This window comes from Terrapene carolina, unplaced genomic scaffold (genome assembly GCF_002925995.2).
Source record: "Terrapene carolina triunguis isolate 2854851 unplaced genomic scaffold, T_m_triunguis-2.0 Scaffold130, whole genome shotgun sequence".
Classification (NCBI taxonomy): Eukaryota; Metazoa; Chordata; order Testudines; family Emydidae; genus Terrapene; species Terrapene triunguis.
In genome coordinates, this window is record NW_020664481.1 from 10,422,628 (window position 1) to 10,441,251 (window position 18,624).

An 18,624-nucleotide genomic window follows, 5' to 3' on the forward strand; every position below is an offset into this window, starting at 1 on the left:
TGGGTGTTATGTGGGATTGATGAGGCTTAGTGGAGTTGGGAACCACGTTGTGCACTTAAATATATAATTTAACTGCTTCCTTGCTCCACACAAAAACATTAAAATATGTAAAAGAAGCCTGAGTCCTTGCAAAGAAGAACTATTGTTCTTAGAAGAGAACTTTGCCTATACTGTGCAGGAATGGCTATTCTGATGTTAAGGTGCTTCAAAAATCAGATCAGTGATCTGCAATTTCCATGGCATTTCTCTCTATAATGTACCATCATACATCCATCTGCCATGGCAGTGTCCTGTTTGCTATATTTCTATCACTAGCCTGTCTTCATCATCACTGCTTGTGTCATCGTATTCCACTCGGGTTTGTTTCCTTATCATCTCTAAACCTCTTTTTTTGTATGTTTTGGAAGGTGTTTCAGAGCTAGCTGTGGACTCTGTGGGACTGAAGGGAAATGAGGGCTGTTTAAAAGTATTAGTGCCAGTTTCATTAAGTCTTTGATGGCCATCTGATTGTAAGTAGGCTCCATTCTTGTCCATGCATCCATGAGAACTGTTATCAGAAGAGTTTATCCCCTGTATATTAGCTGTGCTAGGTAAGCAAGTACTTGTGATTGATGTCTCAGGAAGGGTGTTTACCTTTGATCCCAATGAAGCTGAACACACAGTTTTGGAACTAGGAGTAAGTTTCTCCTTCAGAGATGAGTATGAATTTCCTTCCATTGGATGTTCCTCCTTTCCTGAGGTCTGGACCAATGGGTATAATGCAGCAAAACTTTGACCTTGTGACTCTACATTGAGTATATTTTTGTGGTCAGCTTTCGGCCATAAGAAAAAAGGAGCAGTAACCTCTGAACCCATACTCGCATGCTGGCAGCATGTGCCCGTGCCTACAAAATCAAAAGGAAAAGACCAAAAAGAGGACTCCACAGGGTCAGAATGAGCATTTGGCTGTGGCTCCACTGGAAATGATTTCTGAAGCATGAGAGGTTGTGTCACTAAACAGCAGATGTCCAGGTCATTGTTGGTTTGTCGCATGGCTGCTCTAGCTGGTGATGAACATGAGTATGTTACCATAGGTAATCCTGGAGTTGCATTAAAGTTCTGAAGAAAGAGATTGCCTCTTGAGTGTTTCTCGATTGGTATAGGAACATCCTGCAGCAGATGGGGGTGGGGGGGGAGAGGATCAGGAAGGAAATGAATTTCAACTTACATTAAAATTTTCAATCCAAAGCAATGTCATCCTTTGTAAAGAGAATGAAATAACAATTATGTTGACTATATCCACATGACTATAAGACTGTTTATATCTGGTGTAACTCTGTTGAGATCAACTGAGTTATACAGGCATAAATGTGGTCCTTCATCTCTACAACTGTGATTATATTTGCTTTCCTTTTTGTCATAACTCCAAGATAAAGTATTCATCCCTCCAGTGATTGCTAATCTCTGAGAAATGAGGTAAATTACTTGTGCATTTCTCCACTGTTTGTTAGTTGCTGAAGGTTTTGTTTTTGTTGGTTGTTGGGGTGTCTGTGTGTATTTTGTTTTTTGCTTTTTAGCTAGGTGATAGCTAGTGCTAATGGCTTATGGCTGAAATAGGGGGTTGCTGACTAACTGCATGGTTAGATGGTGTCTGGTTGATTTTTTTTATGTTGAAATACTATGTACACATTGCAAGGGAGTGTGTATAACTGAGGCATTAGGGAGCTAAAAACATAGGGTTTATTCTGTTATTTGTGAGCAGTATAGAAATACCAAGGTGGGAGTGCATCTACAGCAAAGTTGGTTTGTTGAGGAATCATAGAATATCAGGGTTGTAAGGGACCTCAGGAGGTCATCTAGTCCAACCCCCTGCTCAAAGCAGGACCAATCCCCAACTAAATCATCCCAGCCAGGGCTTTGTCAAGCCTGACCTTAAAAACCTCTAAGGAAGGAGATTCCACCACCTCCCTAGGTAACCCATTCGAGCTTCACCACCCTCCTAGTGAAAAAGTTTTTTCCTAATATCCAACCTAAACCTCCCCCACTGCAACTTGAGACCGTTACTCCTTGTTCTGTCATCTGGTACCACTGAGAACAGTCTCAATCCATCCTCTTTGGAACCCCCTTTCAGGTAGTTGAAAGCAGCTATCAAACGCCCCCTCATTCTTCTCTTCTGCAGACTAAACAATCCCAGTTCCCTCAGCTTCTCCTCATAAATCATGTTCTCCAGCCCCCTAAGCATTTTTGTTGCCCTCCGCTGGACTCTTTCCCATATTTCCACATCCTTCTTGTAGTGTAGGGCCCAAAACTGGACACAGTAGTCCAGATGAGGCCTCACCAATGTCGAACAGAGGGGAACGATCACGTCCCTCAATCTGCTGGCAATGCCCCTACTTATACAGACCAAAATGCCGTTAGCCTTCTTGGCAACAAGGGCACACTGTTGACTCATATCCAGCTTCTCGTCCACTGTAACCCCTAGGTCCTTTTCTGCAGAACTGCTGCCTAGCCACTCGGTCCCTAGTCTGTAGCAGTGCATGGGATTCTTCCGTCCTAAGTGCAGGACTCTGCACTTGTCCTAGTTGAACCTCATCAGATTTCTTTTCGCCCAATCCTCTAATTTGTCTAGGTCCCTCTGTATCCTATCCCTACCCTCCAGCGTATCTACCACTCCTCCCAGTTTAGTGTCATCTGCAAACTTGCTGAAGGTGCAGTCCACGCCATCCTCCAGATCATTAATGAAGATATTGAACAAAACCAGCTCCAGGACCAACCCTTGGGGCACTCCGCTGCCAACTAGACATGGAGCAATTGATCACTACCTGTTGAGCCCGACGATCTAGCCAGCTTTCTATCCACCTTTTAGTCCATTCATCCAACCCATACTTCTTTAACTTGTGTCAAGAATACTGTGGGAGACCGTATCAAAAGCTTTGCTAAAGTCAAGGAATAACACGTCCACTGCTTTCCCCTCATCCACAGAGCCAGTTATCTCATCATAGAAGGCAATTAGGTTAGTGAGGCATGACTTGCCTTTGGTGAATCCATGCTGACTGTTCCTGATCACTTTCCTCTCCTGTAAGTGTATCAGAATTGATTCCTTGAGGACCTGCTCCTTGATTTTTCCCGGGACTGAGGTGAGGCTGACTGGCCTGTAATACCCCGGATCCCCCTCCTTCCCTTTTTTAAAGATGGGCACTACATTAGTCTTTTTCCAGTCATCCGGGACCTCCCCTGATTGCCATGAGTTTTCAAAGATAATGGCCAATGGCTCTGCAATCACATCCACTAACTCCTTTAGCACCCTCAGATGCAGCACATCCGGCCCCATGGACTTGTGCTCATCCAGCTTTTCTAAATAGTCCTGAACCACTTCTTTCTCCACAGAGGGCTGGTCACTTCCTCCCCATGCTGTGCTGCCCAGTGCAGTAGTCTGGGAGCTGACCTTGTTCGTGAAGACAGAGGCAAAAAAAGCATTGAGTACATTAGCTTTTTCCACATCCTCGGTCACTAGGTTGCCTCTCTCATTCAGTAAGGGGCCCACACTTTCCTTGACTTTCTTTTTGTTGTTAACATACCTGAAGAAACCCTTCTTGTTATCCTTAACATCTCTTGCTAGCTGCAACTCCAAATGTGATTTGGCCTTCCTGATTTCACTTATGCATGCCTGAGCAATATTTTTATACTCCTCCCTGGTCATTTGTCCAATCTTCCACTTCTTGTAAGCTTCTTTTTTGTGTTTAAGATCAGCAAGGATTTCACTGTTAAGCCAAGTTGGTTGCCTGCCATATTTACTATTCTTTCTACACGTCGGGATGGTTTGTTCCTGCAGCCTCAATAAGGATTCTTTAAAATACAGCCAGCTCTCCTGGACTCCTTTCCCCCTCATGATATTCTCCCAGGGGATCCTGCCCATCAGTTCCCTAAGGGAGTCAAAGTCTGCTTTTCTGAAGTCCAGGTTCTGTATTTTGCTGCTCTCTTTTCTTCCTTATGTCAGGATCCTGAACTCTACCATCTCATGGTCAGTGCCTCCCAGGTTCCCATCCACTTTTGCTTCCCCTACTAATTCTTCCCTGTTTGTGAGCAGCAGGTCAAGAAGAGCTCTGCCCCTAGTTGCTTCCTCCAGCACTTGCACCAGGAAATTGTCCCCTACACTTTCCAAAAACTTCCTGGATTGTCTGTGCACCCCTGTATTGCTCTCCCAGCAGATATCAGGGTGACTGAAGTCCCCCATGAGAACCAGGGCCTGTGATCTAGGAACTTCTGTTAGTTGCTGGAAGAAAGCAACTGAGGAGCATCTGAAGAATTAGATTCCTAAATATGAGAACTAATTTTCATAAAAATATAATTTTACAATAGTAATTTATACTAATATATTCAAAACTCATATAGTAGCTGTGACAGTGAGAGAAATACCATTTCAAGTTACGCTATTTTCACTGCAAAAACATTCTAAATTCAGTGATTTTTAATGTTTTTGCAGCCACATTACCTTGCCATCTTTGCAGCATTTGTGAAAACACAAAATCTGAGAAGCAAATAAATGGACAAAATTAAACTGCAGAAGCTTTCAAATTACAATAGGGTGAAACTGAAGTTTTCTAAAATCAGTGTCATCTTCTGTGTATTTAACAAATATTCATAGGTGAATTACAGGTAAAACACCTACTTTTCCATCCAGTTTGCCTTTTTGCGTGAAGCTGCTTGAATGCCCAGCTGGTGAAAATATTCCTGAGTTATTTTTGTGATTCCTGTCTTCTTTCTTATGATTATTCCCTTTGGACACTGGCTTGTCTGAGGTGGGGCAAGATAGCTCCTCTTGCTGGGGGAGATAATTATCTGTTGGGCAAGAGAAGATTTAGAGAGATTTTTTTAAGGTTAAGATACAGTGCTCAATGAGTTTTCCATAACCCTTTTTTTTTTTTTTTTTATCTGTGAACTTTGATTTCTTAAATTGTTGTATCAAATTAATTCTGAACATGATTTATTCTAATGTACTTTAACCTCTGGATTCCTTGCAAACTGTGTTCTATAGCAGCTGTGTTGAGTAGTTGCTATTTGTAATCTGCTATTCAAGCTGAGTGACTTTTCATGAATATTCCTGTGTGAATACTATTTCAACCCTTCTTTTCAATTAACATTCTTGTGTGCAAAATTTTGCATGTACATATCTTCATGGGAAGCAACTTAAAAGTGGCATTCTCATGAATACCACTGAAGCAAATTTGCCGTTTTGATTCCAATAAACAATCTTAAATACTTTTTTCTTCAGAATTTGCTTACCTTTCTATCCTTCATGTATCTTTATACAAAATTTTAAATGACAGAGGCCTGGAGGGGTAGTGAGGGAGATGGGTAGAAGGAGATGTGTTAATAAGAGCAAGAGAGTAGGAAAAGAAGTTAGGGAAGAAATGTTAATGAGATACAAAACTGCAAGTCAAGGGAATGGCCAGAAAGTACTGAACTTTACATTTCAGAATGGAAAAGGGACAGAACTAGAAGGACCTAGTACAGTTAAGTTGCTTTTCCACATTGCAGTGGCAAGTAGTATTTGCAGTGTTGTTGTACCCCTATTGGTCGCAGGCTATTAGACAGACAAGCTGGGTGAGGTAATATCTTTTATTGGACCAACTTCTGTTGGTGAAAGAGACAGGATTTCGAGCTTACACAGAGCTCTTCCTCAGGTAGTAATGGCAGAATCCATCATAAGAAACAGCTCAGCTCTTGTATATTGCAACTATACCAGCTCATGTCTCCAAGGTTACTGGCATTAAGTAGCTAACTAATTAGATAAATGGAGAGGATCAGGGAGAGGTTACACAAATAGTCAAAAAAGACAGCAAAAGATTTTTCTGTTGATTGGAATTATATGATGATTCGCCTTTTATTGCACTACACACCGCTGCTATGTGCTATTGCTGATCACAAAAGAGAGAACTCGGTAGAGCTGGCTGGAAGTTGGAATTCCTTCCTGCAAGAAGTTTCCAATTTTTGAAAAAATGTTTTGTCCCAAGTCATGATGAAAATTCAACTTGAACATTTTTCATAGAAGGATTTCTAGAAAAACTCAATTTTGGCAAAAACAACAGTGGAATTTTTCAGCTTGCTGGCAGCCCGCCTCGAAGGCTCTTCTAAACTTTGTTTTCAAAAAGTGAGGTTGACAAGAGCCTTCCAGGTGGGCTGCCAGAGAGGCAGAGGCTGGGGTGCTCAGCCCTGGCCTGGGGGGAGACCAGGAAGCTGAGCACAGGGCTCTTAGCCACTGGCAGCGGGGCAGGCTGAGAGCTGGGGAGGTAGAGTCACAGCACTCAGCCTCTGGCAGATTACCTGCAAGGCTCTTGTCAATTTCATTTTAGGCCTGCAGGGAGAAAATGAAATTGACAAGACCTTGGAAGAAGACAGTGGGGAGCCATCATTTTGATTTTTTCCATTGGAAAATTGAAATTTTTGACAAAATTGGAGTTTTGAATCTGTGAAAAGGGCATTTTCAGTTACAGAAAACACTTGTCCTGTTCTATAAATTGGTGAAATAGTTGTGTTGTGTTGGACTTACCCCAAGCTGTGGCCTCACGAGATCACGCTAATGTTTGGTATCAGCCACTTAAAATCCACGTGGCTATTAATAATGTTACAATTAACAACTACACAACTCTTTTCATGGTCTTGTGATTAAAGCACAGAGTAGGGAGTCAGAAGTTCTGCATTGTATTCCTGGCTCTGCCACTAAACTGTTAGATCTTGGTAAAGTCACTTCACTTCTCTGCACCTCATCACCTTTTCCATCAATATAATGGTGATAATTGTACTTCACTACCTCACATGAGTATTATAGGCCTAAATCTTAATATATGCAAAGCACTATGAGATCCCCGATGGAAGGAACTCTAGGACAATATATTATTTATTTATTTATTTATCATTTATTTTCAAAGCCCTGTAGAAACTAATTAATCTTAGTCTTAATGAAAGTCTCTGTTCTCTCATTTTCATATGTTCTGCTCTTTTGTTGCTCAGGGATGTGCCAACAGTCACTTGCTTTTGTGTATTTCACATCTGTTGATCAGAACAGTTATTTAAAAGGAACAAAACAATGTTTTAAAATGTTTTACTACAGATCACTCTGTTTACCTACCAACATGATCATACATCAATCTCATAAACATCCCTGATTTCAGCATCATGGTCAACACTAATTTCCTATTACAAATTAGACATACACCTACTTATCACAAATAATGGCCCAGATTTTCAGCCCTGTGAACTATACTTAGATATGGATTTTGTGCCTTTAGGCAGAGCCCTGAACAAGATACCACCCAGGCAGTAGACCCACAAGGCACAATTCCTCCATGCCTCTTGTGCTGGAACTATAATCTTGCTTGGTCTTAGGCAAAGGTGCACGTGCGAGATGTGGGTCTTACCCCTTGCATGGCTGTGTAAGATGAGGGAACAGTCTAACCATGAGTATAGAGAGAGTGGCTCATTTACAATAAGAGGCTCTCTCTATGTTTATGTTCAGTTTCCATGTGCAACTTTTCTTGTATCGAAACCATGTCTCTGCTTCCATTTTTTCTGTATTCATAAATAGTATTTGACTTGTGAGGAATCATGCCCAGAATCTGCAGTGCGGTTCACCCATAAAATTCAGCACAGAATGCCAGCAAATTTCTGGAGTAATCTCTTTACTTTATAAACATATGGCACTTAAACCATAATACAGAAGCTAATAAAGCTAATAAAACCTTTCAATACATGTTTTTATTCATTTGAATAAGTACTACAAGGTTAAGTTATTCTGCAATAGAATTATAGAATCTTTTAGCAGAAAAGCAGAAATGTTTAAAAATATTTTATTGCAACAGTGCAGCACAGCAAATAAGCTATAAATCTGCTGTGACAACAATTAGACATGACTGAGTCTAATAACAGAATTAGTGATTTTTTTCTACCATATTTGAGTTGTACAGTTTCTCTGTCTCCTTATATCAATATATACAATTTGTATTTTATTTATAACTTGATAATTCAGAGTACTTTATTTACAGTTCGCTGAGCCCAGATGTTGCAGGCAGCAGGGCTGGTGATTTAAGAGGTAGCACTCTTCTGAACCAATACTGAAGTTCTGAACCAGGATGCTGAGCTCCCTAAGGCCCCTTTTTCAGATCAAAAGTAAAATCAAGGTTCATGTTATCACTAAACAGGCTGATGTGTTCCACTCCAGAAGTGGCTTCATTTCAGGTTCTTTCTGTACCTCACAGTTTATTAAGAAACTCAATTATTAATTTTTGTGAAGCACTTCAAATGAACACTGCCATAGAAGAACAAAGTTATTGTTGTGTTCATTTATTAATCATTTGAACTATCATAAATTCATTTATTTCAGGAATAACAGTATAAAACGGACTGTTATAAATTACTGTAAAAAGATAAACTTATTGTGTATTTGAGAATACCACTAACTCCTGTGCAGTCCACCCCTATGAAGACTTGCAGACTACTTGGACACTTCCATGAAGGATAGCTGTACCTAGTGACTCAGAGATCATATCTGTCTAATTAGTTGTTCCAGTTATCAGGAGATGGGTGGCAGTGCAAGGACACCCACTGTCTACAACTGTATCTGTTCTATAGACACAGTATTTTTTTCCTAGGGCTGGCGCCAGGCAGGTTTATTATCCTATAACACATTTTCCCAGTATCTAACCCTTACAGCTTCTCTTACAAAGGCACATGCAGATGGGGATTTTGAAAAGTTGGGCCCTGATTTGCTTTAATGGTCATAAGAACACCATTGCAAAGGGAGGAAATACAGTATTTGTAGCCATATATGAAACATTATATGTATCAGATAAATTGGTTTATATTAAAAATTAATCAAAGAATATTACACACTTGCAAACATGAATAGGCGAGTTATCCTTACCTTGCAAATTTGACACAGGAGGGTGGCATTTCTCGCATTGATTAAGGCTATTGTGTGTGTGGAGCAGCTGATGCTTTTTGAGAGAATCTAGTGTCCTGTTTGGAAGCCAGTGTTGCTTGCTCAGCCTTTTAGTTTTCAACTGAGTATATCCATGCATGTGGTTCCCTTTGGACCTGCATTGTAAAATATACCATTTTCAGTGAAAACACAAACAGGTATGTTGTAAGTAGTTGCTATTTAAAAGTAGCCCCAGTAGAGTAATATCACAACTTCAGTGGAATTCCACTTGGGCTGAAACTGGCCTATAGAAGTATGACTATAATGAAAAAAGGAAATGTTACTTTTATGTATGCCACAAAAAATCCTGTATTAGAGAGCCTTAGTAACCATGGGCAAAATCCTGAAGTTCTTAGTTTTACTGGAGTTGGTGGAAGCTTTGGCTAAGTAGCACTATGTAAAAATTGAGTACAGACTTCAAAATTTGGTCCATCAAGAGGAAAGGGTTGTGTACACTGCAGGAAATCCACAGATTTTTACAACCAGGCAAGATATCAAAACAAGATCATACCTCAAGGGCCAGGGTCACACAAGGACACCTGTACTTGTCTGCAAGTGGCCTCTGGCTCAATTTCTTATGTGCTACTGTTTGCTTATCACTACTAAAGAACATAAATATTTCAAGGACTTAGATCAAGAAGTTTGAGTTCTCCAGTTTTTGCTATAAAGTTACAAAAGCCTATTAGTTAAGTTTACACATCAGAAGATGTCTCCTTGGGGATGCTGATGAAGAAATACTTGTCTAGCTTCCAAAACATGACAGCACCTCACATCTGTGCGAGTCATAATGAGTGGGACTTTCAAATGTACCTTAGAAAGTCACTGAAAATCAATGGGAGGTGTGGTCTTAAATCACTTAAGGTTTGTCTACACTGCAGTAAAACACCCCTGGCTGGCCCATCTCGGCTGGGTCAGGCTGCCGGGCTATAAAATTGCACTGTAGATGTTTGGGTTCAGGCTGGCAGAAGAGTCTCAGAGGCTGAGCTTGCGTGGGACTCCGCATCAAGAACAAGGCTTTGTAAGTGCCAAATTTTTAGCCAGCCCCTAGATTTACATGCACATTTGTGTGTAAAAACAAACAAACTTGCATTTGTGTGCCTGGTTTGGGCAACTAGCTCCCTAAATGTGCGATCCATGCATTCAAATGACTATCTGCCCTGTAAAAGGAGGGCATTCAATTATTTTTTGAAAAATAAGTGCATAGATTCAGAGGTCAGGGCAAAAAGTCTGGACCTAAAGGAATGTGACTAGACTATTTAGATGGCACAGGTCAGCTCTTAGTTCTCTGTTTTTATTCTTCTCTCCTTGGCTGCAGCTTAAGCCAATATATGGTCCCATTTTTGCTTGTCTCTTTAAGGCATTTGGCTCATTGAGCTGCTTTCTCTATGCTCAGCCTGTTTTTTGCTTAACAAGTGAAATCTTTTTTTCAGAATCACTGGGCCTCAGATGAGATTTGGCCCATGTATGACAGTCCCATATGGCTATCTGAAGGCAGATTTGGCTTAAACTACTGATTTAAGGCCCAGTCCTGGAGACCTGAGGCAGGCAAAATTCCCATTGACTGAGTAGAGACTAAAGGATTGAGCCCATGTTTTCTAAATAGTTTTTAACAGCTTATTTGAGAATTAAATACATTCTATATAGACCAAAATAGCTAAAGAATTAGGTCATGGGAAAGAGAAATGAGAGAGAAAGAACACACAAAACCCAGCAAATTCTTTCCAACCACCATGATCTAGCTAGTCCACAGTTTGTGGAACTATGGAGGCAGAAGAGACCCACAGTTGCACGCTTGGCATAAATTCATTACACCTTTGTTTTATCAGAAATACAACATAACTTTTAGTTTCAATTCTGGTCTAAATTCATTCTTTTTTCTTTTTAATTTATCAATATAGAGCCCTACTTCTTGTCACTTAAGAGGGTTAGTGTTTTTTTTTATCCTTCCCCTTTTCTTACCATGTTACGATTGTTCAAGAGACATGAACTAGGAAAAAAACGTGTGACAATGTACAGTGCTACAGAAAAGCTTTGCTGCAGTAATAATTCATTTCCTCTAAAACAGAAAAGTGTGTGATAAACAGGAACTGAAAATAGTCACGTGAGAGTTTCTGAAAATGTGTATGGGGGGGCAGGGGATTGCCAGGAAAAGAACTGACAAGTAGAAAGAGGGCAATTCAGCCCTGCGGGTCTGATCTTGTAATTCTGTTAAAGTCAATAGAGACTTTGCCTGTTTCAGGAGAGCAGAATTGAGCACTTTAAGCCCTGATCCTGGACTGAGCTTTGTGTGGACAGACCCTTACTTCTACATAGGGCCCACTAATTTTAATTCAGTGAGGTTTTCCACAGTTGCAGGTCTCTGCCTGCACAAAGCATATTACAGGACAGGGTCCATAGATACAGTCACATTAATGGCAGTAGTTTAGTTGATAGCAAAGCTTGGCCATCAAACATACACTGACACGAATCAGGATGGGGACATGCATTCACATTAGGTCCAGATTAGATGTGGCCCTACTGGAGACAAATTAAGTTGGCAGCCTTTGCCTCAGAGCCTTTGACTCATTCCTCTCAAATAAGCATCAGTTAACACTACTGGAAAATCCTCATGCCTGCAATTTATACCTTCTTATATCCTCCTGTTGGATGCTCCTCTAGTTACTACCCTATCATTACCCCCTCAATACATGTATAACACCAACAGACCCTGATTGTCAGCGGGCGGGATCGAACCTGGGACCTCCTCTGGAGTTTAGTGCATGAGCCTCTACTGCATGAGCTAAAAGCCATGTGGCTGTTAGCTATGGCTGTAGGGCACACTCATTAATCTCTCTAAGTAGTCTCCGTGCCACTAGATGGGCAGAACACCACACCAAGGAGGTGTGTGGGTTACACTTGTTACATCCATTCAGATTCATTGATGCTGGCTTGTCGGTTTACTGAGGTGTCACTATCATCACTTCTGATTGTGTCCCACTGTCTTTATAGTGTTCACCACCCAATTTATCCAGGATAGTCTTATTCTGCCAGGGCAAATTTAAATTTAGTGCAAGCAGATACTGAAGTTTTTGGAGCTGTACCCACTTACTCTAGGGTTAAATTTGTCTCCCAGTCACCAACCTGGGCTTCCTTAGCACAGCAGCAGATCCTGTTCTAAATGCTGTGTAAAAAAATCTTTTCTTGATCCAGAAGAGAAATTCTCTTGTCCCTATTTACAGTAACCAGGAATGCTTGGGCTCAATGCAGTTTGACCAAGATTATCAGATCACAGGCCAGGCATGGCTTTTGACCATGCAATGGCTTTATGGGGGACATCTGTCAAGAGCAAAAAAACTGGGATACCACAAAAACAGCAAGACCTAAATAATAATACAGTTCTTTATAGTTCTGCATTGTACTTCATCTGCAATAGAGAACTAAAGGTTCAATGTTTGGGTCCCTCCAGGAAAAAGATTGTTGATTCTTTTGTTCCTTCTTGAAATTATAAACTTCAAACGACTGTGAGCATTAATTGACAAGGTTTCCCTCTCCCTTTGACACATTTGTGATGTGCCTAGAAAGCTTTGCACTTTTTTTTATAAAATAACATAATTTTTTAAATGATCATGCATTTTCCCAGAGCATCATGCTGCTCTGTTTTGGTTAATCAGCATTTTGGGAGAACCGTTTTAGTTTCTGAATCTCATACCTATTTTAGTAAAATGCTACCTATATTGGAGGAGATTGAAAACAACATTCTTTACCATTTTTGGTTGCTTTTCATTTTTTTCTGTTTATGGCTCCTCTTGGATTTATTTGTTGTGAATTTTTCCCTTCTGCAAAGTATTTCTTTCTTCTCTCGCTCTGAAATATTTTCTGAAGCTCCACTTCCTCCAGTCTTTGAACTGGACTGCTGAGAATAGTGAGAAAATTATACTTGTGCATTTCAAAGCACATGAACATTTCTGAATGAGTTACAGAAATTAACTGATTAGATTAATAGAACGTTGTCAAATATTGTAAATACTAAATTTTACAACGTAATAATGATCTTTGGTAACAAATTCCTTCTGTATTTAAAAAAGTATTTATATGCGGTGTATTTAAATTAATCACTACCTGTATATTACTCATAAAATTAAAAATAAAACAAGTTTAATATTTTTCTGGGACCATGTAAAAATAATGTATGTGCTCTAGTATTGCCCTGATAGGTGTGAGGTTGACGTTAACCTTACAAATTCTTCCAGGAGCTGCATATCTCTTGAACTGATTAGTTACACTTAAACTAAAAATATCTTTCAAAATCTTAAAAACATTTTATAAAGTATGAACACAAGTGTCTCTGTTAAGATTTGTGTCCATCCTTGTGAAAGATTTTCACTATTACTTCAAGTGTAAAGCAAAACAGATTCTGGTACAGGGTCTGTCCTTTTTACTTGTTTATAAAGCACCTAGCACAATGGGTCCCTTGACCCTCGACTGCGGCTCCTAAGTGCTACTGTAATACAAATAATAATTTTAAATGAAAACAGAAAAAAGCACATGCTGGAATATAGGAATCCAAAGGCTATAAAATTCAAGTTACAATAAAGTTAAAGCATGCTTTTCTGGCTAAGCAAATTTTCTGGCCAAATTTCCATGCAACAGGACATGTTTATTTCCACAAAATATGCAAGTCCTGTGCACGAAGTGAGCAGCTATGTGCAGTTTGCATATGTACTTGTGTATTTTATATCTACAGTCACCTGTGTCTGTCCACGCATGCATATTTTGGGAGAACAATTTAGGCACTTTTTTGTTAAAGTAGATTAAGGCTCTCAATAATCTGGGACAGAATAGGATTTATATGCACGTTAGAATAATATGTCCCTAACCTTCACTCTCCTATTCTTTCTAATTAAAGAGTATGCTTGGGGAACTGTGCCCCGTTCTGAAATAGGGAATAGGATTCACAACATTACCTTCTGTGGCTGCTCTCCCTGTGAAAAGGATGAAACCAGTGTTTTTAAATTCCCAGTGGTGAAGCCATAGGGCACAGTCTTGCTAATATTTTTCACTTTGATAATAGAAAAGTCACATTTTGACAATGTGCCTTCACTACCAGAATTGTTCTTGCAGATGTGCAAGGAAGAGTAAGCAGAGTCAGCCTTCTCCTTTTGCTCAGCAGGTAGAGGAAGGCTTCTGGTTAAACAACACCAAGTTAATTGAGGCTCAGCATTTAGTGATGGGAAGGAACCCTTTGTGCTTGAGATCCTTGAGTTTCCCGAGAGACAAGTCAAACTGATTTGGGACAGTGCAGGGAGTTCCTTATGTTGAGTACTGAGGGTGTGGCAATAAAACGTGCCAAAGGAATGGCAAAAATAATTGGAATTGTCCATTGAACGCACAGAATACTGTAAATCCTGCGACACTGGTGAAGTGTCCTTAAAGATGCCTGAAGAGCTACCGTCTGTGTCCCATCCCATGCCTGTCTGTTCAGTGTCCCCACTAGAGGTTGCCCCTTTGCCTGATGAAGATGTCATTATTAAAGAGTTATTTCCTGAGTGAAGGTGGCGTAAGACCTGATTCTCTCCTTTGATGTCTGCAGATATGAAAAAGCCACCTGTATACATAGAAGTAAAGCATACTTTCTTCCCTGTGGTTTGTGCAGAGCAAGCAGTTGTACTTATCCACTTCTCGTCTGCTTGCATTCGATCACTTAAGTTATCTTTATCCTCAGTCTCTTTCCAGGTGTCTTTCATTATTTCCTTCTGCCTGCAGCTTTGGTTCTGAAAGCTGTCATCTATCTTGGTTGTGATGTTAGTTGTTGATGAGTTGACTGGTGAAAAAGGTACCAGAGCCTTCCAGTTTGTATGTACACCCCATCTTAGCCCTACTGCTCTGGCCTGGTGTCTCAGTTCAAATTCTAATGGGGACAAAAACACAGCACCAGAATCAGCACTGACTGTCCTACTGTTGATAGTGCAGGAAGTTTTGGTTATCGGAACTGGCAGAGAAATACCAGGCATGCTCTCCTGCCCTGGTTCCACTAAAAGTGACAGGTCTGTAGTACTCTCTTCTTGCGGTAATTTAAGGATGTACTTTGGAGAAAATGCATTTTTCTTTAGAGGTGGAGTTACCTGACCAAGCTCCAGATTTTGAGTAGTGGAAGATATACCAGCATCATCACCACTATGAAGTGGCACTTTTGCTCCTGCTGTCACAGGACATGTTTTGGCTCCTGTATCTGTCACCTTACTTAAGGCAAAAGAACTACAATTATCTCTCTTTAACTCAGGCACCAGAAATTCAGAAAGTGAAGCTTTTGATTGTGGAACAAGGTTAGCAGTATTATCACTATAATATATGGGTTCTATGTGGAGTTTCATGGTTTTCTCATATTCCATGCCTTCAGCACTGCTGATCGATTCATTAATGTCTGTGCTTGAATTCTGCTCTCCTTCTTTAGCTGACTGTTTAACTATTGCTGGGGAGACGGCATGTACACTATAACAGTCTATCAATTTCACTGTTTCACCTACTGTAATATTTTCGCTACTGGGGCTGGGACTGGGACTGGATTTTAGAGCTGTATTATCTCCACTCTTCAGCTCATCGACTTTCAGTTTTTTTCTCTCTGATGGTAGCTTTTGGAATTCCTGTGTAGATTCACCACTGCTGCAGCTGTGTGCCCTTAAGGCCATCTGTGCATGTTGAGAAGTTTCTTTACTACTGTGGTTTTCTCCATCACTTTTTAAAATATTTTCACTATCTAATACGAGAGTATTGGATTCGCTCCCAGGACATGACTCTTCCAATTGACTATTATGCATTTGCAGACTATCAGTGTTCAGCATGTTAGAGTTTAATTGACTAGCTCTCTGCTTAAGTTGAAGCCTCGTTTCATGACTGCCTACAGCTACTAACATATTATTGCCACCTGTATATTTATCTGAACTATGTTCGTTGCTGCAGCCATGTTTTTGGGAAGTTTTGCTTATTACACTCTGTTCACCAGCATTTATTGAATGTGCTGTTTCCATTAGTTCTGTAAATCTGCCTGCATTCTCTTTTGAGGAAACACCGTGTAGTACATGATTACCAATGAGACAGGTTTTTGATTCCACAGTGTTTAATTCTGTTGTAGAAATGGTCAGAGGGGAGGAAAGATTCCCACTTAAAGAGTTCCTACCATCTTTTGGCTGAATAACTCCATCACTACTGGCTGCTTCCTTTGGATCAGGGGTGAAGCCTATATTGTCTGTTGCCTTTTCCCCCCTTTGATTCAGTTTCTTGGCGGTTTGACTGCTTTTCATTTTTTGGTAGATTTTCTTGAATGTTTCATCACCATACATCTGCCATTTTTCCTGAGAGAACATTTTTAATTTCCTTTGAGTTGACTTCTTACATTTAGTGTTCACTCCTTCTCCTCCAGCTCCAGGCTTTTTAGTTTCTTTCATCTCCTCAGAAGGAGAATAATAATAGACTGCGTTACTTTGTGGCAAATCATCCACTGCTGTTTGTCTGACAAGTGCACGGGGATGGCTGTTAGGAAAATCCACTGAACTTGTAGCAAGGTTGTTGCTATGCAACAAGCTAGAAGAGCTAGTATTCAGGGGCTGCCTAGTGAGAGATGGTAGTTTTGAGCTACCCACTCTATCGTGTGCCATTCTTGTGCTCTCTACAAATGGCAAAGAGTTGCTTCTTGTGACAGGCACACAGTCTATTGTTGTCGAGAATTGCGTGGGGACTGAATGAAAAAACAATGGCTTGGATTTTTCTATGGGTGTAAAGGTAGATTTTGCTGAACAAAGGGAAAGATTCTTTTTCCTGTTCACATCAAGAGATCTGATGTCAAAATGGAAGGAGTCTTTGTATGTGTAAGGCATTGGCAGATCAATACTGCCCTGCTTGGAAAGCACTGTTTTTCTGGGTCTAACATTGTCTAATTGGGTATCATCCACCACAGCTTTGTTATGAGAGATCAGTTTTGAGATATGCTCTTCCAGCTTCTTTTTCTCTAGCATCAAGGCTGTTGCTTTCTCAGCTGAATCCAGTTTTGCACTACTTCCTGCCGTGCACCTTAAGCCACTGAAGACAGTTTCATTTTCCAGCTCTGTGCTTTGTTCACAAAGACTATGCAGGGGGCTGGAGGTCAACATCTGTTGTTCTGTACTATCAGAGCGTGACAGATATCCAGAATCCGTGCTCTCACACTTTTTTAGCTTATAGTCAGATAGTTTGCAGTCCCATTGCTTATCTGAATAAGTTGCTTGCTGCCTTTGCAATTGAATATGTTTATTTGCTGTTGAGAATCTTTGTTCCTGTATCTTCTTTCTCTGGTGTAAACTGTCTGGCAAAACTACTGGAGAAGATAGGTTTGGGGGATCGTGCATTGGTTCTCTTTCAGAGGCACCCTGACTTGCCTCTGGCCAATAGGAATCGTCAATTGTTATCTTCTGACTTTCTGATGTAAGCGATAAAGCATTCAGTGTTGGCAGTGAAATAATGGATGGAAATTTCTTAGTGTCCACTGTGGTACTAGTCTCTGAAATTATTTGTTTAATCCCTGCCCCCTGCTTTTCACAGACACTGTTGTCTCGTTTTGCACCCTGGTGTGACATGATGCTGTCTGTTGCCTTCTCATTCTCCTCTAATATGCCACTGTTGTCAGACCCTGAGGGCAGCTTGGTATTGTTGACGTGTGTTTGGGTTCTTCTGTGTTTATACAAATTGCTTTGAGTTTTAAATGCAATACCACAGGTGGTGCAGGGAAAGGGCCTCTCCCCTGTGTGTGAGCGAATATGTTTCTCAAGGACACTTGGCTTCAGGCAATCTCGTCCGCAGTGTTTACAGATGTACTTTCCGGCATTTTTGGATTTTCCTGGGCTTCCAACAGGTGCATTTGGACAGGAACTTGATGGTAAAACCGGTGAACTAACTAGGTTTAATGTCAAAGTTTGCCCTGCTTGTTTCTGAGCAACTGACTGAGGCTGATCTATCCTCTCTGAATGCAGAAGTGGGTTTAGGATTAAAGGCATATTACTGCTGTCTAGATTTATGCTGCTTCCACCAGCTGCTAACTGGTTGTTTGACTGATAGCATCCTGACTGGATAGGATGATATAGTGGTATGGTAAGGGCTTTCAGGTATATAGTCTGAGGCAGGGCTTGTTCCTGCTGAAAAATCACAGGACTCTGTCTTATACTTGATGAACCCTGTGCAGCCTGAAGAGATGAGACTTTAACTGGTTGATCAGCTAGTGCAACTGTGGAATGAGGTTGCCTCTGTCCCTCCATTTCAAAGGTTGTATGTTATCCAGTTCAGTTATCTATGGAAAACAAATATAACATATAGTTATGTTTGAAATGAAAAACCTTGATTTTCTTCAGCTGTTTATAAATTCGGCATCTACTGTACTAGAAAATGCAAAATTTAATTATATTTCTATGAGGTCTTCCATACTGAAGAATATCAAAACTTTTTACACAAACTTTACATGTAGAAGAATCATTTTATTCACCACTAAAATAGTGTCACCTCTGGTTTGTTAGATGGAAGCTAATAAAACACAGGAGCATTACACAAAAGTTTAGTATAGCGCAAAGGAGACTACTGCTAAAGACTGCTCTTAAAATCTGTTCTGAAGTGATACTCAGAAATTAAAAATCTTAGTCTTCAAACTGACATCAAAGCACTTTCATAAT

General features: G+C 40.4%; 1 protein-coding gene across 1 annotated transcript; it reads right to left on the reverse strand.

The window, feature by feature from the left end:
- Window positions 1–297: 297 nt before the first annotated feature.
- Window positions 298–18,216, reverse strand: ZNF831 (zinc finger protein 831). Its single transcript, XM_026652670.1, has 5 exons — window positions 13,900–18,216; window positions 12,700–12,848; window positions 8,900–9,072; window positions 4,649–4,818; window positions 298–1,149 (listed from the first exon to the last, which is right to left on the reverse strand). The coding sequence occupies exons 1-5, from the start codon at window positions 18,214–18,216 to the stop codon at window positions 298–300; spliced, it is 5,661 nt and encodes a 1,886-aa protein (XP_026508455.1).
- Between the last annotated feature and the right edge of the window lie 408 nt (window positions 18,217–18,624).

Coding starts and splice junctions, on each gene's coding strand:
- ZNF831 (XM_026652670.1), bottom strand. CDS start 18,216: ATGGAGGGACAGAGGCAACCTCATTCCACAGTTGCACTAGCTGATCAA. Junction 9,073..12,699: donor ATGAAAAGCAACCAAAAATG/GTAAAGAATGTT, acceptor TTTACAATGCAG/GTCCAAAGGGAACCACATGC. Junction 4,819..8,899: donor TCCTGTGTCAAATTTGCAAG/GTAAGGATAACT, acceptor CTTGCCCAACAG/ATAATTATCTCCCCCAGCAA.